Raw genomic sequence first — 22,911 nt, forward strand, 5'->3', positions numbered from 1 at the left:
ATGCAGTATAATTAATAATAATAATATATGCCATTTAGCTGACGCTTTTATCCAAAGCGACTTACAGTCATGTGTGCATACATTCTACGTATGGGTGGTCCCGGGATTGAACCCACTACCCTGGCGTTACAAGCGCCATGCTCTACCAACTGAGCCACAGAAGGACCACATAATTGCAGATGGAGTTCAGTATAACTGCTGTACAATGCAGTATAATTGCAGATGGAGAGCAGTATAACTGCTGTACAATGCAGTATAATTGCAGATGGAGTGCAGTATAACTGCTGTACAATGCAGTATAATTGCAGATGGAGAGCAGTATAACTGCTGTACAATTGCAGATGGAGTTCAGTATAACTGCTGTACAATGCAGTATAATTGCAGATGGAATGCAGTATAACTGCTGTACAATGCAGTATAATTGCAGATGGAGAGCAGTATAACTGCTGTACAATGCAGTATCATTGCAGATGGAGTTCAGTATAACTGCTGTACAATGCAGTATCATTGCAGATGGAGTTCAGTATAACTGCTGTACAATGCAGTATAATTGCAGATGGAGTGCAGTATAACTGCTGTACAATGCAGTATAATTGCAGATGGAGTGCAGTATAACTGCTGTACAATTGCAGATGGAGTGCAGTATAACTGCTGTACAATGCAGTATAATTGCAGATGGAGTGCAGTATAACTGCTGTACAATGCAGTATAATTGCAGATGGAATGCAGTATAACTGCTGTACAATGCAGTATAATTGCAGATGGAGAGCAGTATAACTGCTGTACAATGCAGTATCATTGCAGATGGAGTTCAGTATAACTGCTGTACAATGCAGTATCATTGCAGATGGAGTTCAGTATAACTGCTGTACAATGCAGTATAATTGCAGATGGAGAGCAGTATAACTGCTGTACAATGCAGTATAATTGCAGATGGAGAGCAGTATAACTGCTGTACAATGCAGTATAATTGCAGATGGAGAGCAGTATAACTGCTGTACAATGCAGTATAATTGCAGATGGAGTTCAGTATAACTGCTGTACAATGCAGTATAATTGCAGATGGAGTTCAGTATAACTGCTGTACAATGCAGTATAATTGCAGATGGAGAGCAGTATAACTGCTGTACAATGCAGTATAATTGCAGATGGAGTGCAGTATAACTGCTGTACAATGCAGTACAATTGCAGATGGAGTGCAGTATAACTGCTGTACAATGCAGTATAATTGCAGATGGAATGCAGTATAACTGCTGTACAATGCAGTATACTTGCAGATGGAGAGCAGTATAACTGCTGTACAATGCAGTATAATTGCAGATGGAGTGCAGTATAACTGCAGTACAATGCAGTATAATTAATAATAATAATATATGCCATTTAGCTGACGCTTTTATCCAAAGCGACTTACAGTCATGTGTGCATACATTCTACGTATGGGTGGTCCCGGGATTGAACCCACTACCCTGGCGTTACAAGCGCCATGCTCTACCAACTGAGCCACAGAAGGACCACATAATTGCAGATGGAGTTCAGTATAACTGCTGTACAATGCAGTATAATTGCAGATGGAGAGCAGTATAACTGCTGTACAATGCAGTATAATTGCAGATGGAGTGCAGTATAACTGCTGTACAATGCAGTATAATTGCAGATGGAGAGCAGTATAACTGCTGTACAATTGCAGATGGAGTACAGTATAACTGCTGTACAATGCAGTATAATTGCAGATGGAGTGCAGTATAACTGCTGTACAATGCAGTATAATTGCAGATGGAGTGCAGTATAACTGCTGTACAATGCAGTATAATTGCAGATGGAGTGCAGTATAACTGCTGTATAATTGCAGATGGAGTGCAGTATAACTGCTGTACAATTGCAGATGGAGTGCAGTATAACTGCTGTACAATTGCAGATGGAGTGCAGTATAACTGCTGTACAATTGCAGATGGAGTGCAGTATAACTGCTGTACAATGCAGTATAATTGCAGATGGAGTGCAGTATAACTGCTGTACAATGCAGTATCATTGCAGATGGAGTGCAGTATAACTGCTGTACAATGCAATATAATTGCAGATGGAGTGCAGTATAACTGCTGTACAATGCAGTATAATTGCAGATGGAGTGCAGTATAACTGCTGTACAATTGCAGATGGAGTGCAGTATAACTGCTGTACAATGCAGTATAATTGCAGATGGAGTTCAGTATAACTGCTGTACAATGCAGTATAATTGCAGATGGAGTTCAGTATAACTGCTGTACAATGCAGTATAATTGCAGATGGAGTGCAGTATAACTGCTGTACAATGCAGTATAATTGCAGATGGAGTGCAGTATAACTGCTGTACAATTGCAGATGGAGTTCAGTATAACTGCTGTACAATGCAGTATAATTGCAGATGGAGTTCAGTATAACTGCTGTACAATGCAGTATAATTGCAGATGGAGTGCAGTATAACTGCTGTACAATGTAGTATAATTGCAGATGGAGTGCAGTATAACTGCTGTACAATGCAGTATAATTGCAGATGGAGTGCAGTATAACTGCTGTACAATGCAGTATAATTGCAGATGGAGTGCAGTATAACTGCTGTACAATGCAGTATAATTGCAGATGGAGTGCAGTATAACTGCTGTATAATTGCAGATGGAGAGCAGTATAACTGCTGTACAATGTAGTATAATTGCAGATGGAGTTCAGTATAACTGCTGTACAATGCAGTATAATTGCAGATGGAGTGCAGTATAACTGCTGTACAATGCAGTATAATTGCAGATGGAGTGCAATATAACTGCTGTACAATGCAGTATAATTGCAGATGGAGTGCAGTATAACTGCTGTACAATGCAGTATAATTGCAGATGGAGAGCAGTATAACTGCTGAACAATGCAGTATAATTGCAGATGGAGAGCAGTATAACTGCTGTACAATGCAGTATAATTTCAGATGGAGTTCAGTATAACTGCTGAACAATGCAGTATAATTGCAGATGGAGTGCAGTATAACTGCTGTACAATGCAGTATAATTTCAGATGGAGTTCAGTATAACTGCTGAACAATGCAGTATAATTGCAGATGGAGTGCAGTATAACTGCTGTACAATGCAGTATAATTTCAGATGGAGTTCAGTATAACTGCTGAACAATGCAGTATAATTGCAGATGGAGTGCAGTATAACTGCTGTACAATGCAGTATAATTGCAGATGGAGAGCAGTATAACTGCTGTACAATGCAGTATAATTGCAGATGGAGTGCAGTATAACTGCTGTACAATGCAGTATAATTGCAGATGGAGTGCAGTATAACTGCTGTACAATGCAGTATAATTGCAGATGGAGTGCAGTATAACTGCTGTATAATTGCAGATGGAGAGCAGTATAACTGCTGTACAATGTAGTATAATTGCAGATGGAGTTCAGTATAACTGCAAATACTGTGTGTGTTAGAGAGTCAGTGTAGTGTGTGTGAGTGTGTGTTATAGAGTCAGTGTAGTATGTGTGAGTGTGTGTTATAGAGTCAGTGTAGTATGTGTGAGTGTGTGTTAGAGAGTCCGTGTAGTATGTGTGAGTGTGTGTTATAGAGTCAGTGTAATATGTGTGAGTGTGTGTTATAGAGTCAGTGTAGTATGTGTGAGTGTGTGTTAGAGAGTCAGTGTAGTGTGTGTGAGTGTGTGTTATAGAGTCAGTGTAGTATGTGTGAGTGTGTGTTAGAGAGTCAGTGTAGTGTGTGTGAGTGTGTGTTATAGAGTCAGTGTAGTATGTGTGAGTGTGTGTTATAGAGTCAGTGTAGTTTGTGTGAGTGTGTGTTATAGAGTCAGTGTAGTATGTGTGAGTGTGTGTTATAGAGTCAGTGTAGTATGTGTGAGTGTGTGTTATAGAGTCAGTGTAGTATGTGTGAGTGTGTGTTATAGAGTCAGTGTAGTTTGTGTGAGTGTGTGTTATAGAGTCAGTGTAGTGTGTGTGAGTGTGTTATAGAGTCAGTGTAGTGTGTGTGAGTGTGTGTTATAGAGTCAGTGTAGTGTGTGTGAGTGTGTGTTAGAGAGTCAGTGTAGTGTGTGTGAGTGTGTTATAGAGTCAGTGTAGTGTGTGTGAGTGTGTGTTATAGAGTCAGTGTAGTATGTGTGAGTGTGTGTTATAGAGTCAGTGTAGTGTGTGTGAGTGTGTGTTATAGAGTCAGTGTAGTATGTGTGAGTGTGTGTTATAGAGTCAGTGTAGTATGTGTGAGTGTGTGTTAGAGAGTCCGTGTAGTATGTGTGAGTGTGTGTTATAGAGTCAGTGTAATATGTGTGAGTGTGTGTTATAGAGTCAGTGTAGTATGTGTGAGTGTGTGTTAGAGAGTCAGTGTAGTGTGTGTGAGTGTTTGGGTCCAGTGAGGGGGCATAGAGCCAACACAAGAGAGTCAGTGCAAAAAAAAGGGGGTCAATGTATATAGTGGTCCTTCTGTAGCTCAGTTGGTAGAGCATGGCGCTTGTAACGCCAGGGTAGTGGGTTCGATTCCCGGGACCACCCATACGTAGAATGTATGCACACATGACTGTAAGTCGCTTTGGATAAAAGCGTCTGCTAAATGGCATATATTATTATTATTATAGTCGGGTAGCCATTTGATTAACTGTTCAGCAGTCTTATGGCTTGGGGATAGATTATAAACTGTTAGGGAGCCTTTTGGTCCCAGACTTGGCGCTCCGGTATCGCTTGCTGTGCGGTAGCAGAGAGAACAGTCTATGACTTGGGTGGCTGAAGTCTTTGACTATTTTTAGGGCCTTCCTCTGACAATGCCTGGTATAGATTTCATTGATGGCAGGGGGCTCGACCCCAGTGATGTACTGGGCCATACGCACCACCCTCTGTAGTACCAAGCAGTTGCCATATCAAGTGGTGATGCAGCCAGTCAAGATTCTCTCAATGGTGCAGCTGTAGAACTTTTTGAAGATCTGAGGGCTCATGCCAAATCTTTTCAACCTCCTGAGGGGAAGAGGCGTTGTCGTGCCCTCTTCACGACTTTGTTGGTGTGTTTGGATCATGACAGTTCCTTAGTGATGTGGAAACCGAGGAACTTGATGCTCTTGGCTTGCTCCACTGCAGCCCGTCGATGTGAATGGGGGCATGCTTGGCCCTCCATTTCCTGTAGTCCACGATCAGCTCCTTTGTCTTGCTGACGTTGAGGGAGAGATTGTTGTCCTATAGGCCGTCTCATCGTCGTCTGTTATCAGGCTTACCATTATCCACCAAACTTAATAATGGTGTTGGAGTTATGCGCAGCCAGGAAGTACAGGAGGGGACTAAGCACCCCTAAGGGGACCCCGTGTGGAGGATCAGCGTATTAGATGTGTTGTTGTCTACCCTCACCACCTCAGGGTGGCCCGTCAGGAAGGCCAGGGAGGCATAGTTATTTAAGATACTCATTAGCTATTGCACATGCAGTAGCTACTCTTCCTGGGGCCCACATAAAACGTACAAATACATGATGGAGCTGTGTGCCGTTTTACGGGCTCCTCATCAATTGTGCTATTGTCATTCGCATGAATGACACACAAAATCCCTGTCATTTGCACGAAGAAGAGACGGAGGTATCGGGGTCCTAGATCGGAGTGCATTGTAAGGATCTGACGGCGAGTGAGTAATCCCCCCCTCTACCATCAGTCCTATTAGCCAACGTGCAATCATTGGATAACAAAATGGATGAGCTCCGATCAAGACTATCCTACCAACGGGACATTAAACTGTAATATCTTATACTTCACCGAGTAGTGGCTGAACGACGACATAGATAACATACAGCTGGCTGGGTTTTCAGTCCATCGGCAAGATTGAACAGCTGCTTCAAGGGGTGTATTAAGGAAGTCTCAAGGTTTTTCTCGCCTGAGGTAGAGTACAGTATCGCATGATAAGCTTTAGACCACACTATTTACCGAGAGAGTTCTCATCTGTATTTTTCATAGTTCTCTATTTACCACCACAAACTGATCCTGCGCTATGACGACACTCAACGAGCTGTATAAGGCAAAAAGCAAACAAGAAAACGCTCATCCAGAGGCGGTGCTCCTAGTGGCCGGGGACTTTAATGCAGGGAAACTTAAATCCGTTTTACCTAATATCTACCAGCATGTTAAATGTGCAACCAGGGGGGGGGGAAACTCTAGACCACCTTTACTCCACACACAGAGAAGAGTACAAAGCTCTCCCTCGCCCTCCATTTGGCAAATCTGACAATAATTCTATCCTCCTGATTCCTGCTTACAGGCAAAAACGAAAGCAGGAAGTATTAGTGAAATGCTTAATAAGGAAGTCGTCAGGTGACGCAGATGCTAAGCTACAGGACTATTTTTCTAGCACAGTCTGTAATATGTTCAGGGATTCTTCCGATTGCATTGAGGAGTACACCACATTGTCACATTCTTTCAAAATCGAACCCAGAAGCAGACCAGGACAAGGAGAGTAGGAAGAAGGTGAGTATTTATTTACAAGTGAATGTGAATGGGTAGATATATCCAGGTGGCATAGCGGGCAGCGGTGGTGAGTTGATGGGAGTAAATAGGTGGATCCAATGGGGTAGCGGAATCCTCCGACGACCAGGCGGGAATGGGGTAAATGATCCGGGTGAGTAACTGAAGACAGAACAAACGGAGGTAAGTTTAAGGCAAGCAATACGTAAAAAACAACAAAACAAATTCTATCCAACTTGAGGCTGATACTATGGCACAACATACTGTTCATGGCTAACGATCCGGCAGGGAATGGATGTCAGGTCAGAGCTTTTGAAGGGGAGAGGTGATGATCAGGACAGGTGTGCAGATTACTGATGGGATACAGGTGCGGGTGAACATCGATCTCCCAACAAGCTAATTCGCCCAGCAACCAGACAGGGTGCGTTCCAGGACACCGGACACACACTCCAGGACAGAAACACAGGCAAACACAGACTCAGGAAGCGGGATTCGTGACACACATCAGTCACTGGATTCAATGACGTCATCCCCACAGTGACCATACGTACATACCCTAACCAGAAGCCATGGATTACAGGCAACATCCGCACTGAGCTAAAGGGTAGAGGACTATTATCAAGGTGCCGACAGAGATGGTCGCCTCGCTTCAGGTCCTTAGGAAACCATGCAGTATTTTTTTTTTCATGTATTATTTCTTACATTGTTGACCATAAAATCTCAAGTGTTATATACAGCCGGGAAGAACTATTGGATATAAAACATTATGACCAGGAATACGACTTTCCCGAAGCGGATCCTTCGGTCGGACCTCCACTCTGGACATGGGATCTTATCCCAGAGGCTGACCCAAAACAACGGGTCGCTGCAGGAGACTTAGAGGGCGAGCACACCATCCACCGCTTCCGAGCATATTACTCGCCAATTTCCAATCTCTAGACAACAAGGTAGATGAAATTAGGGCACAAGTTCCCTTCCAGAGAGACATCAGAGATTGTAACATTTTCTGTTTCACTGAAACATGGCTCACTTATCAGTGTCTGTACAGACACCCGCTTCCTTCACGCATCGCGCTGACAGAAACAAACATCTCGCTGGTAAGAAGAAGGGCGGGGTTGTATGCCTTATGATAAACAACTCATGGTGTAATCATAACAACATACAGGAACTCAAGACTTTTTGTTCACCTGACCTAGAATTCCTTACAATCAAATGCCGACCACATTATGTACCAAGATAATTCTCTTCGATTATAGTCACACCTGTTTATATCCCTCTTACCCTTTCTAGCGCAGCGGAACCCCTCAACAACATTCCGCTGAAAAGGCAGTGCGCGAAATTCAAAACTATTTTTTAGAAATATGTAACTTTCACACATTAACAAGTCCAATACAGCAAATGAAAGACAAACATCTTGTTAATCTACCCATTGTGTCTGATTTCAAAAAAGTTTTACAGCTAAAGCACAACATATGATTATGTTAGATCACCGCCAAGTCGAAAAAACACAGCCATTTTTCCAGCCAAGGAGAAGAAGGCACTCCCAGGAATCCCAGTTCGACAATTAATTACTGATTTGTTCCATAAAGTTGCATCATTTATGTCCAAATAGCCACTTGTTGTTAGCGTGTTCAGCCCATTAATCCATCTTCATGAGGCGCAGGCACTTCATCCAGACAAAAACTCAAAAAGTTCCGTTACAGTCCTTTAGAAACATGTCAAACGATGTATGGAATCAATCGGTAAGGTGTTTTTAACATAAAACATCAATAATGTTCCAACAGGAGAATTCCTTTGTCTTCAGAAAAGCACTGGAACGAGAGGTAACTCTGTCGGGAGCGTGCGTCATGAGACCAAGGCTCTCTGCCAGACCACTGACTCAAAGAGGTCTCATGAGCCCCTCCTTTATAGTAGAATCCTCATTCTAGTTTCTAAAGACGGTTGACATCTTAGTGGAAGCCACTGTCTATCAAGTCCTGGCTAAACACTGTCTATCAACTCCTGGCTAAACACTGTCTATCAACTCCTGGCTAAACACTGTCCATCAACTCCTGGCTAAACACTGTCCATCAACTCCTGGCTAAACACTGTCTATCAACTCCTGGCTAAACACTGTCTATCAACTCCTGGCTAAACACTGTCCATTAACTCCTGACTAAACACTCTATCAACTCCTGACTAAACACTGTCTATCAACTCCTGGCTAAACACTGTCTATCAACTCCTGGCTAAACACTGTCTATCAACTCCTGGCTAAACACTGTCTATCAACTCCTGGCTAAACACTGTCCATCAACTCCTGGCTAAACACTGTCTATCAACTCCTGGCTAAACACTGTCTATCAACTCCTGGCTAAACACTGTCTATCAACTCCTGGCTAAACACTGTCTATCAACTCCTGGCTAAACACTGTCTATCAACTCCTGGCTAAACACTGTCTATCAACTCCTGGCTAAACACTGTCTATCAACTCCTGGCTAAACACTGTCTATCAACTCCTGGCTAAACACTGTCTATCAACTCCTGGCTAAACACTGTCTATCAACTCCTGGCTAAACACTGTGTCTATCAACTCCTGGCTAAACACTGTCTATCAAGTCCTGGCTAAACACTGTGTCCATCAACTCCTGGCTGAACACTGTGTCCATCAACTCCTGGCTAAACACTGTGTCCATCAACTCCTGGCTAAATCCTTGGATCCTAGCGCAGCAGGAGATCATGTATGTTGGAAATGTGAATAATAAAATGAACTATTGTTTGTTGTGTGTGTTTCTCAGGGGAACTTCTTCTGGCAGGTGAAAATTGGTTATACTGTTGGACACAGCATCTCCCTGATCTCCCTCATCACATCGATAGTCATACTGAGTATATTCAGGTAAATACCTACTATAGTCATACTGAGTATCTTCAGGTAAATACCTACTATAGTCTTATTGAGTATCTTCAGGTGGTAACTACCTACTATAGTCTTATTGAGTATCTTCAGGTGGTAACTACCTACTATAGTCTTATTGAGTATCTTCAGGTGGTAACTACCTACTATAGTCATATTGAGTATCTTCAGGTAAATACCTACTATAGTCTTATTGAGTATCTTCAGGTGGTAACTACCTACTATAGTCTTATTGAGTATCTTCAGGTGGTAACTACCTACTATAGTCTTATTGAGTATCTTCAGGTGGTAACTACCTACTATAGTCTTATTGAGTATCTTCAGGTGGTAACTACCTACTATAGTCTTATTGAGTATCTTCAGGTGGTAAATACCTACTATAGTCTTATTGAGTATCTTCAGGTGGTAACTACCTACTATAGTCTTATTGAATATCTTCAGGTGGTAACTACCTACTATAGTCTTATTGAGTATCTTCAGGTGGTAACTACCTACTATAGTCTTATTGAGTATCTTCAGGTGGTAACTACCTACTATAGTCTTATTGAGTATCTTCAGGTGGTAACTACCTACTATAGTCTTATTGAATATCTTCAGGTGGTAACTACCTACTATAGTCTTATTGAGTATCTTCAGGTGGTAACTAGTGTGGTAAACCGTGGGGTGTTGGGTTGAGCAGAGATTAAAACAGATCCATAGACGACCATTATCAAATGCACCCCACAAATGACTCTACACAAACCCACTCACATACATTCATATTGACTCTACACAAACCCACTCACATACATTCATATTGACTCTACACAAACCCACTCACATACATTCATATTGACTCTACACAAACCCACTCACATACATTCATATTGACTCTACACAAACCCACTCACATACATTCATATTGACTCTACACAAACCCACTCACATACATTCATATTGACTCTACACAAACCCACTCACATACATTCATATTGACTCTACACAAACCCACTCACATACATTCATATTGACTCTACACAAACCCACTCACATACATTCATATTGACTCTACACAAACCCACTCACATACATTCATATTGACTCTACACAAACCCACTCACATACATTCATATTGACTCTACACAAACCCACTCACATACATTCATATTGACTCTACACAAACCCACTCACATACATTCATATTGACTCTACACAAACCCACTCACACACATTCATATTGACTCTACACAAACCCACTCACATACATTCATCATAGAAACTGCACTGCCGCTACTCTGTCTATCATGTATCCTGATGTCTAATCACCTTTACATCTCTACGTCCATCACTCCAGTATCCCTGCACATTGTAAATATGGTGAGGACTAAAATCAGGGATGAGAACTGCAGGGAGGAGACCAATGTGCATATACAGGAAGTAGAAAATAACATGGTTATATACAGAAAGTAGAAAATAACATGGTTATATACAGGAAGTAGAAAATAACAAAGTGACTAGACAACATGATAGATAATAGACAGTAACAACAGTATACTGTAGGTAGGGGTAAAGGATAGATAATAGACAGTGACAGCAGTATACTGTAGGTAGGGGTAAAGGATAGATAATAGACAGTAGCAGCAGTATACTGTAGGTAGGGGTAAAGGATAGATAATAGACAGTAACAGCAGTATACTGTAGGTAGAGGTAAAGGATAGGTAATAGACAGTAACAGCAGTATACTGTAGGTAGGGGTAAAGGATAATAGTCAGTAACAGCAGTATACTGTAGGTAGGGGTAAATGATAGGTAATAGACAGTAACAGCAGTATACTGTAGGTAGGGGTAAAGGATAGATAATAGACAGTAACAGCAGTATACTGTAGGTAGGGGTAAAGGATAGATAATAGACAGTAACAGCACTATACTGTAGGTAGGGGTAAAGGATAGATAATAGACAGTAACAGCAGTATACTGTAGGTAGGGTTAAAGGATAGGTAATAGACAGTAACAGCAGTATACTGTAGGTAGGGGTAAAGGATAGATAATAGACAGTAACAGCAGTATACTGTAGGTAGGGGTAAAGGATAGATAATAGACAGTAACAGCAGTATACTGTAGGTAGGGGTAAAGGATAGATAATAGACAGTAACAGCAGTATACTGTAGGTAGGGGTAAAGGATAGATAATAGACAGTAACAGCAGTATACTGTAGGTAGGGGTAAAGGATAGATAATAGACAGTAACAGCAGTATACTGTAGGTAGGGGTAAAGGATAGATAATAGACAGTAACAGCAGTATACTGTAGGTAGGGGTAAAGGATAGATAATAGACAGTAACAGCAGTATACTGTAGGTAGGGGTAAAGGATAGATAATAGACAGTAACAGCAGTATACTGTAGGTAGGGGTAAAGGATAGATAATAGACAGTAACAGCAGTATACTGTCAGTAGGGGTAAAGGATAGATAATAGACAGTAACAGCAGTATACTGTAGGTAGGGGTAAAGGATAGATAATAGACAGTAACAGCAGTATACTGTAGGTAGGGGTAAAGGATAGATAATAGACAGTAACAGCAGTATACTGTAGGTAGGGGTAAAGGATAGATAATAGACAGTAACAGCAGTATACTGTAAGTAGGGGTAAAGGATAGATAATAGACAGTAACAGCAGTATACTGTAGGTAGGGGTAAAGGATAGATAATAGACAGTAACAGCAGTATACTGTAGGTAGGGGTAAAGGATAGATAATAGACAGTAACAGCAGTATACTGTAGGTAGGGGTAAAGGATAGATAATAGACAGTAACAGCAGTATACTGTAGGTAGGGGTAAAGGATAGATAATAGACAGTAACAGCAGTATACTGTAGGTAGGGGTAAAGGATAGATAATAGACAGTAACAGCAGTATACTGTAGGTAGGGGTAAAGGATAGATAATAGACAGTAACAGCAGTATACTGTAGGTAGGGGTAAAGGATAGATAATAGACAGTAACAGCAGTATACTGTAGGTAGGGGTAAAGGATAGATAATAGACAGTAACAGCAGTATACTGTAGGTAGGGGTAAAGGATAGATAATAGACAGTAACAGCAGTATACTGTCAGTAGGGGTAAAGGATAGATAATAGACAATGCAGGACATCCAGTAGTGATTTACGTCCAGTAGTGATTTATTTCATAAGTTTTGTTTCGCTTCTGGCTTGGGGTTAGAAGCTGTTTAGGGTCCTGTTAGTTCCTGACCGGGTGCACTGGTAATGCTTGCTGTGCGAAAGCAGAGAGAATTGTCTATGGCTTGGATGACGTTGACAATTTTTTGGGGACTTGCTCTGACACCGCCTGGCATAAAGGTCCTGGATTGCAGGGAGCTCGGCCCCTGTGATGTACTGGACGGTACGCACTACCCTCTGTAGCTACATGCAGTCGGATACCAAGGAATTTCCATACCAGGCGGTGATGCTGCCACTCAAGATTCTCTCAATGGTGCAGCTCTAGAACTTTTTGAGGATCTGGGGGCCCAGGCCAAATTTATTCAGCCTCCTGAGGGGGAAGAGGCGTTGGCTTGCCCTCTTCACGACTGTGTTGTTGTTTGTGGACCATGATTAATCTTTAGTGGACACCGAGGAACTTGAAGCTCTCGACCCGCTCCACTGCAGGCCCGTCGAATCGTGCTCGGCCCTCCATTTCCTGTAGTCCACAATCAGCTCCTTTGTCTTGCTGATACCTGGCACCAAACTGCCAATTCTCTGACCTCCTCCCTATAGGCTGTCTCATTGTTGTCAGTGATCAGGCCTACCACCGTCATGTTGTCGGCAAACTTAATGATGGTCTAAGAGTCGTACTTGGCCACGCAGTCGTGTGTGAACAGGGAGTACAGGAGCGGGCTAAGCACGCATCCCTGAGGGGCCCCCGTGTTTAGGGTCAGCCGGGTGGATGTGTTGTTGCCTACCCTTACCACCTGGGGACGGCTCGTCAGGAAGTCCAGGATCAAGTTGCAAAGGGAGGTGTTCAGTCCCAGGGTCCTTAGCTTAGTGATGAGCTTTGAGGGTACTATGGTGTTGAACGCTGAGCTGTAGTCAATGAACAGCATTCTCACATAGGTGCTCCTCTTGTCCAGGTAGGGGAGGGCAGTGTAGAGTGCATTTGAGATTGCTTCATCTGTTTATCTGTTGGTACGGTATGCAAATTGGAGTGGGTCTAGGGTTTCTGGGATAATGGTGTTGATGTGACCCATGACCAGCCTTTCAAAACACTTCATGGCTACAGCTGTTAGCCAGCTGCATACCACCCTGCATCCCTCTGCTGACTTGCCTCTGAAACTAAGCATTGTGGGTCCTGGTCGGTCCCTGGATGGGAGACCAGATGCTGCTGGAAGTGGTGTTGGAGGGCCAGTAGGAGGCACTATTTCTTCGGGTCAAAAAAAAAAGATTGGGGTTGTTACTCTGTGTAGGGTGCCGCCTTTCAGATGGGACGTTAAACGGGTGTCATGACTCGCTGTGGTCACTAAAGATCACATGGAATATGGGTGTTAACCCTGGTGTCCTGGATAAATTCCCAAGCTGGCCCTCATACCATGGCCACCTAATCATCCCAGGCTTCCAATTGGCTGATTCAGGGTGTTAGAGGAAAGGAACACCAAGGTACATCCCAAATGCCTCCCTATATAGTGCACTACTGTTGACCAGGGCCCTATTCCCTATATAGTGCACTACTGTTGACCAGGGCCCTATAACCCTATATAGTGCACTACTGTTGACCAGGGCCCTATTCCTAAAATAGTGCAATACTTTAGACAAGGCCCTATTCCCTATGTAGTGCACTACTGTTGACCAGGGCCCTATAACCCAATATAGTGCACTACTGTTGACCAGGGCCCTATAACCCTATATAGTGCACTACTGTTGACCAGGGCCCTATTCCTAAAATAGTGCAATACTTTAGACAAGGCCCTATTCCCTATGTAGTGCACTACTGTTGACCAGGGCCCTATTCCTAAAATAGTGCAATACTTTAGACAAGGCCCTATTCCCTATGTAGTGCACTACTTTTGACCAGGACCTATAGAGAATAGGGTGCCATTTGGGATGCAACCTCATTCATCACTACTAAGCATCACTCTGCTTTGGGTCATCTATGCTTCAGTCATTACACACCACAGACCTTCAGACTGTGAGATAGTGAGGCTTCTGTTGAAGCTGTTGGCTGAAAGCTCATTTATAAATCCACATGCTTCAGTATCTCACTGTGTTTCGATAAGCTCTTTAGAAATCCTTTCCATTGTCATGGTGGTTATTGAGGATTGAGAAAATGCTTTGTTCTCCCTCCGTATCCCTCCACAGTGTCAGAGAACCAAAAGATTTCATTAGTATTTCATTCATTCATCGATTAGTGGTCATTGTTTCTCCATTTCTCAATTCCATAGACAGTGGAAGTTACACTGGATGTGACATGTCGTGTGTGTCTCCCCTAGGAAACTCCACTGCACTAGGAACTACATCCACATGCACCTGTTTGTGTCATTCATCTTGAAGGCCATCGCTGTGTTTACGAAGGATGTGGTTCTGTACCAGGTCGGAGAGGTTGACAACTGCTCCCCAGGATCCGTAAGTACACAGCCCGTGTCTGTGGGTGTGTGTAAGTATATGTGTGTGTGTTAATTGTACCAACCTCAGGAGACAGTGTTTAAATAGAGAAAAACCTCCACGTATAAGGACATTATAATCATAAACGTAAATAAATTATAATTATAAACGTATAAGGACATTATAATCCATCTTGTTGAACATGTCTGTATTTCAAACACTTCTCAAATCAAATCAAACTTTATTTTTCACATGCGCCGAAGTGTAGACCTTACTGTGAAAAGCCCTTAACCAACAGTGTAGACCTTACTGTGAAATGGTTACTGACAAGCCCTTAACCAACAGTGTAGACCTTACTGTGAAATGCTTACTTACAAGCCCTTAACCAACAGTGTAGACCTTACTGTGAAATGCCCTTAACCAACAGTGTAGACCTTACTGTGAAATGCCCTTAACCAACATTGTAGACCTTACTGTGAAAAGCCCTTAACCAACAGTGTAGACCTTACTGTGAAATGCCCTTAACCAACAGTGTAGACCTTACTGTGAAATGCTTACTTACAAGCCCTTAACCAACAGTGTAGACCTTACTGTGAAATGCTTACTTACAAGCCCTTAACCAACAGTGTAGACCTTACTGTGAAATGCTTACTTACAAGCCCTTAACCAACAGTGTAGACCTTACTGTAAAATGCTGACTGACAAGCCCTTAACCAACAGTGTAGACCTTACTGTGAAATGCTTACTGACAAGCCCTTAACCAACAGTGTAGACCTTACTGTGAAATGCTTACTTACAAGCCCTTAACCAACAGTGTAGACCTTACTGTGAAATGCTGACTGACAAGCCCTTAACCAACAGTGTAGACCTTACTGTGAAATGCTTACTGACAAGCCCTTAACCAACAGTGTAGACCTTACTGTGAAATGCTGACTGACAAGCCCTTAACCAACAGTGTAGACCTTACTGTGAAATGCTTACTGACAAGCCCTTAACCAACAGTGTAGACCTTACTGTGAAATGCTGACTGACAAGCCCTTAACCAACAGTGTAGACCTTACTGTGAAATGCTTACTGACAAGCCCTTAACCAACAGTGTAGACCTTACTGTGAAATGCTTACTGACAAGCCCTTAACCAACAGTGTAGACCTTACTGTGAAATGCTTACTGACCAGCCCTTAACCAACAGTGTAGACCTTACTGTGAAATGCTGACTGACAAGCCCTTAACCAACAGTGTAGACCTTACTGTGAAATGCTTACTGACCAGCCCTTAACCAACAGTGTAGACCTTACTGTGAAATGCTGACTGACAAGCCCTTAACCAACAGTGTAGATCTTACTGTGAAATGCTGACTGACAAGCCCTTAACCAACAGTGTAGACCTTACCGTGAAATGCTGACTGACAAGCCCTTAACCAACAGTGTAGACCTTACTGTGAAATGCTGACTTACAAGCCCTTAACCAACAGTGTAGACCTTACTGTGAAATGCTTACTGACAAGCCCTTAACCAACAGTGTAGACCTTACTGTGAAATGCTTATTTACAAGCCCTTAACCAACAGTGCGGTTCAAGAAAGTGTTAAAAAAATATTTACCAAATAAACTAAAGTAAAAAATAATAAAAAGTAACCCAATAAAATAACAATACATAGGCTATATACAGGGGTTACCTGTACCGATTCAATGTGTGGGGTTCAGGTTAGTAATGAGGCTCTATACAGGGGTTACCTGTACCGATTCAATGTGTGGGGTTCAGGTTAGTAATGAGGCTATATACAGGGGTTACCTGTACCGATTCAATGTGTGGGGTTCAGGTTAGTAATGAGGCTATATACAGGGGTTACCTGTACCGATTCAATGTGTGGGGTTCAGGTTAGTAATGAGGCTATATACAGGGGTTACCTGTACCGATTCAATGTGTGGGGTTCAGGTTAGTAATGAGGCTATATACAGGGGTTACCTGTACCGATTCAATGTGCGGGGTTCAGGTTAGTAATGAGGCTATATACAGGGGTTACCTGTACCGATTCAATGTGTGGGGTTCAGGTTAGTAATGAGGCTATATACAGGGGTTACCTGTACCGATTCAATGTGCGGGGTTCAGGTTAGTAATGAGGCTATATACAGGGGTTACCTGTACCGATTCAATGTGTGGGGTTCAGGTTAGTAATGAGGCTATATACAGGGGTTACCTGTACCGATTCAATGTGCGGGGTTCAGGTTAGTAATGAGGCTATATACAGGGGTTACCTGTACCGATTCAATGTGTGGGGTTCAGGTTAGTAATGAGGCTATATACAGGGGGTACCTGTACCGGTTCAATGTGCGGGGTTCAGGTTAGTCGAGGTCATTTGTAAATGTAGGTAGTGACTATGCATAGTTAATAAACAGAGAGTAGCAGCAGTGTACATGTAGGTAGTGACTATGCATAGTTAATAAACAGAGAGTAGCAGCAGTGTACATCAAATCAAATCAAATCAAATGTATTTATATAGCCCTTCGTACATCAGCTGATATCTCAAAGTGCTGTACAGAAACCCAGCCTAAAACCCCAAACAGCAAACAATGCAGGTGTAAAAGCACGGTGGCTAGGAAAAACTCCCTAGAAAGGCCAAAACCTAGGAAGAAACCTAGAGGGGAACCGGGCTATGTGGGGTGGCCAGTCCTCTTCTGGCTGTGCCGGGTAGAGATTATAACAGAACATGACCAAGATGTTCAAATGTTCATAAATGACCAGCATGGTCGAATAATAATAAGGCAGAACAGTTGAAACTGGAGCAGCAGCACAGTCAGGTGGACTGGGGACAGCAAGGAGCCATCATGTCAGGTAGTCCTGGGGAACGGTCCTAGGGCTCAGGTCCTCCGAGAGAGAGAAAGAAAGAGAGAATTAGAGAGAGCATATGTGGGGTGGCCAGTCCTCTTCTGGCTGTGCCGGGTGGAGATTATAACAGAACGTGGCCAAGATGTTCAAATGTTCATAAATGACCAGCATGGTTGAATAATAGTAAGGCAGAACAGTTGAAACTGGAGCAGCAGCATGGCCAGGTGGACTGGGGACAGCAAGGAGTCATCATGTCAGGTAGTCCTGGGGCATGGTCCTAGGGCCCAGGCCAGTTGAAACTGGAGCAGCAGCATGGCCAGGTGGACTGGGGACAGCAAGGAGTCCTCATGTCAGGTAGTCCTGGGACATGGTCCTAGGGCTCAGGTCCTCCGAGAGAGAGAAAGAAAGAGAGAAGGAGAGAATTAGAGAACGCACACTTAGATTCACACAGGACACCGAATAGGACAGGAGAAGTACTCCAGATATAACAAACTGACCCTAGCCCCCCGACACATAAACTACTGCAGCATAAATACTGGAGGCTGAGACTAGGTAGGTAGTGACTATGCATAGATAATAAACAGAGAGTACATGTAGGTAGGGGTGAAGTTACTATGCATAGATAATAAACAGAGAGTACATGTAGGTAGGGGTGAAGTTACTATGCATGGTTAATAAACAGAGAGTACATGTAGGTAGGGGTGAAGTGACTATGCATGGTTAATAAACAGAGTGTACATGTAGGTAGTGACTATGTATAGATAATAAACAGAGAGTACATGTAGGTAGGGGTGAAGTTACTATGTATAGTTAATAAACAGAGAGTAGCAGCAGTGTACTAAACAAATGGAGGTGGGGGGGTCAATGTAATAGTCCAGTGGCCATTTGATTAGTTGTTCAGCAGTCTGATGGTTTAGGGGTAAAAGCTGTTGAGGAGCCTTTTGGACCTAGACTTGGTGCTCCGGTACCGCTTGCCGTGCGGTAGCAGAGAAAACAGTCTTTGACATGGCTGACTGGAGGCTCTCTCAATTTTTGGGGCTTTCCTCTGACACTCTGACACCTCTGACACTGCAGAGTATATATATAGGTCCTGGATGGCAGGAAGCTTGGACCCAGTGATGTACTCACTACCCTCTGCAGCGCCTTACAGTCAGATGCCGAGCAGTTGCCATACCAGGCGGTGATGCAACTGGTCAGGATCCTCTCGATGGTGCAGCTGTAGAGCTTTTTGAGCATCAGAATCTTTATATCTATGTGTGTTGTCAGGTGGACTGATACTGTATATCTCTGTCAGGTGGACTGATACTGTATATCTCTGTGTTAATATGTGGACTGATACTGTATATCTCTGTCAGGTGGACTGATACTGTATATCTCTGACAGGTGGACTGATACTGTATATCTCTGTCAGGTGGACTGATACTGTATATCTCTGTCAGTTGGACTGATACTGTATATCTCTGTCAGGTGGACTGATACTGTATATCTCTGTCAGTTGGACTGATACTGTATATATCTGTCAGGTGGACTGATACTGTATATCTCTGTCAGGTGGACTGATACTGTATATATCTGTCAGGTGGACTGATATTTATATCTCTGTCAGGTGGACTGATACTGTATATCTCTGACAGGTGGACTGATATTTATCTCTCTGTCAGGTGGACTGATACTGTATATCTCTGTGTTAATATGTGGACTGATACTGTATATCTCTGTGAGGTGGACTTATACTGTATATCTCTGTGTTAATATGTGGACTGATACTGTATATCTCTGACAGGTGGACTGATACTGTATATCTCTGTCAGGTGGACTGATACTGTATATCTCTGTCAGGTGGACTGATACTGTATATCTCTGTCAGGTGGACTGATACTGTATATCTCTGTCAGGTGGACTGATACTGTGTATCTCTGTCAGGTGGACTGATATTTATCTCTCTGTCAGGTGGACTGATACTGTATATCTCTGTGTTAATATGTGGACTGATACTGTATATCTCTGACAGGTGGACTGATACTGTATATCTCTGTCAGGTGGACTGATATTTATCTCTCTGTCAGGTGGACTGATACTGTATATCTCTGTGTTAATATGTGGACTGATACTGTATATCTCTGTGTTAATATGTGGACTGATACTGTATATCTCTGTCAGTTGGACTGATACTGTATATCTCTGTCAGGTGGACTGATACTGTATATCTCTGTCATGTGGACTGATATTTATATCTCTGTCAGGTGGACTGATACTGTATATCTCTGACAGGTGGACTGATACTGTATATCTCTGTGTTAATATGTGGACTGATACTGTATATCTCTGTGTTAATATGTGGACTGATACTGTATATCTCTGTCAGGTGGACTGATACTGTATATCTCTGTGTTAATATGTGGACTGATACTGTATATCTCTGTCAGGTGGACTGATACTGTATATCTCTGTGTTAATATGTGGACTGATACTGTATATCTCTGACAGGTGGACTGATACTGTATATCTCTGTCAGGTGGACTGATATTTATCTCTCTGTCAGGTGGACTGATACTGTATATCTCTGTGTTAATATGTGGACTGATACTGTATATCTCTGTGTTAATATGTGGACTGATACTGTATATCTCTGTCAGGTGGACTGATACTGTATATCTCTGTCAGGTGGACTGATACTGTATATCTCTGTCAGGTGGACTGATACTGTATATCTCTGTCAGTTGGACTGATACTGTATATCTCTGTCAGTTGGACTGATACTGTATATCTCTGTCAGGTGGACTGATACTGTATATCTCTGTCAGGTGGACTGATACTGTATATCTCTGTCAGGTGGACTGATACTGTATATCTCTGTCATGTGGACTGATATTTATATCTCTGTCAGGTGGACTGATACTGTATATCTCTGACAGGTGGACTGATACTGTATATCTCTGTGTTAATATGTGGACTGATACTGTATATCTCTGTGTTAATATGTGGACTGATACTGTATATCTCTGTCAGGTGGACTGATACTGTATATCTCTGTGTTAATATGTGGACTGATACTGTATATCTCTGACAGGTGGACTGATACTGTATATCTCTGTCAGGTGGACTGATACTGTATATCTCTGTGTTAATATGTGGACTGATACTGTATATCTCTGTCAGGTGGACTGATACTGTATATCTCTGTCAGGTGGACTGATACTGTATATCTCTGTCAGGTGGACTGATACTGTATATCTCTGTCAGGTGGACTGATACTGTATATCTCTGTCAGGTGGACTGATACTGTATATCTCTGTCAGGTGGACTGATACTGTATATCTCTGTCAGGTGGACTGATACTGTATATCTCTGTCAGGTGGACTGATACTGTATATCTCTGTGTTAATAGGTGGACTGATACTGTATATCTCTCTGTGTTTTCAGGTTGGCTGCAAGGCGGTGATGGTCTTCTTCCAGTACTGTATAATGGCCAGCTTCTTCTGGCTGCTGGTGGAAGGCCTGTATCTCCGCGCCCTTTTGGCCGTTTCCTTCTTCTCTGAGAGAAAGTACTTCTGGTACTACATTCTGATTGGCTGGGGTGAGTGTGGCTCCCTGTCTGATTGGCTGGGGTGAGTGTGTCTGTCTGATTGGCTGGTGTGAGTCTGTCTGTCTGATTGGCTGGGGTAATTGTATTTGTCTGTCTGTCTGTCTGTCTGTCTGTCTGTCTGTCTGTCTGTCTGTCTGTCTGTCTGATTGGCTGGTGTAAGTTTGTCTGTCTGGCTGGCTGTCTGTCTGTCTGACTGGCTGGCTGGTGATGAGTTTGTCTGTCTGCATGTCTGTCTGATTGGCAAGTTTGGGTAAGTTTGTCTGTCTATATTCTGGGTTTGGCTTGACCAGACATTGATTGGGTGTGTGCTTATCTCCTGCAGGAGGGCCAACCATCTTCATCACAGCTTGGGGTGTGGCGAAGGCCTACTATAATGACGTGGGGTAAGAACAGCTCTCCGACATGTGGGGTCTAATTCTTGTCCTCTCCTCAGCATGTGACTCATGGGACTTGCCGCTGTAATCAATCATATGTATTTATATAGCTCTTCTTCCATCAGCTGATGTCACAGAGTGCTGTACAGAAACCCAGCCTAAAAACACCAAACAGCAAGCAATGCAGGTGTAGAAGCACGGTGGCTTGGAAAAATTCCCTAGAAAGGCCAGAACCTAGGAAGAAACCTAGAGCGGAACCAGGCTGAGGGGTGGCCAGTCCTCTTCTGGCTGTGCCGGGTGGAGATTATATCAGAACTTGACCAAGATGTTCAAATGTTTATAGATGACCAGCAGGGTCAAATTATAATAATCACAGTGGTTGTCGAGGGTGCAACAAGTCAGCACCTCAGAGTAAATGTCAGTTGGCTTTTCATAGCCGATCATTCAGAGTATCAATACCGCTCCTGCTGTCTCTAGAGAGTTGAAAACAGCAGGTATGGGACAGGGTGCCCATCCGGTGAACAGGTCAGGGTTCCATAGCCGCAGGCAGAACAGTTGAAACTGGAGCAGCAGTACGGCCAGGTAGACTGGGGACAGCAAGGAGTCATCAGGCTAGGTAGTCCTGAGGCATGGTCCTGGGGCTCAGGTCCTCCGAGAGAGAGAAAGAGTGAAAGAGAGAAAGAAAGAGAGAAAATAGAGAGATAATTAGAGCGAGCATACTTAAATACACACAGTACATAAGATAAGACAGGATAAATACTCCAGATATAACAGACTGACCCTACCCCCCCGACACATAAACTACTGCAGCATAAATACTGGAGGCTGAGACAAGAGTGGTCAGGAGACACTGTGGCCCTGCCCGACGATACCCCCAGTCAGGACCAAACAGGCAGGATATAACCCCACCTACTTTGCCAAAGCACAGCCCCGACACCACTAGAGGGATATCTTCAACCACCAACTTAACATCCTGAGACAAAACCGAGTATCGCCCACAATGATCTCCGCCACGGCACAACCCAAGGGGGGGGCGCCAACCCAGACAGGAAGATCACGTCAGTGACTCAACCCACTCAAGTGACGCACCCCACCTAGGGACGACATGGAAGAGCACCAGTAAGCCAGTGACTCAGCCCCCGTAATAGGGTTAGGGGAACGGGCCAGGCAGAGACAGCAAGGGAAGTTTGTTGCTCCAGTGCCTTTCCGTTCACACACTGC

General features: G+C 43.2%; 1 protein-coding gene across 1 annotated transcript in view; it reads left to right on the plus strand.

Annotated features, from left to right (window-relative positions):
- Positions 1-21,703, plus strand: part of vipr1b (vasoactive intestinal peptide receptor 1b) — a 244,545-nt gene extending 222,842 nt beyond the window's left edge. Inside the window, exons 5-8 of the mRNA XM_052517592.1 lie at positions 9,229-9,326; positions 14,794-14,926; positions 21,154-21,307; positions 21,639-21,703. Coding sequence (XP_052373552.1) covers positions 9,229-9,326; positions 14,794-14,926; positions 21,154-21,307; positions 21,639-21,703 — 450 coding nt within the window. The remainder of the gene's footprint in view (positions 1-9,228; positions 9,327-14,793; positions 14,927-21,153; positions 21,308-21,638) is intronic.
- Positions 21,704-22,911: the final 1,208 nt, after the last annotated feature.

This window comes from Oncorhynchus keta, unplaced genomic scaffold, assembly GCF_023373465.1.
Source record: "Oncorhynchus keta strain PuntledgeMale-10-30-2019 unplaced genomic scaffold, Oket_V2 Un_scaffold_8670_pilon_pilon, whole genome shotgun sequence".
Lineage (NCBI taxonomy): Eukaryota > Metazoa > Chordata > Actinopteri > Salmoniformes > Salmonidae > Oncorhynchus > Oncorhynchus keta.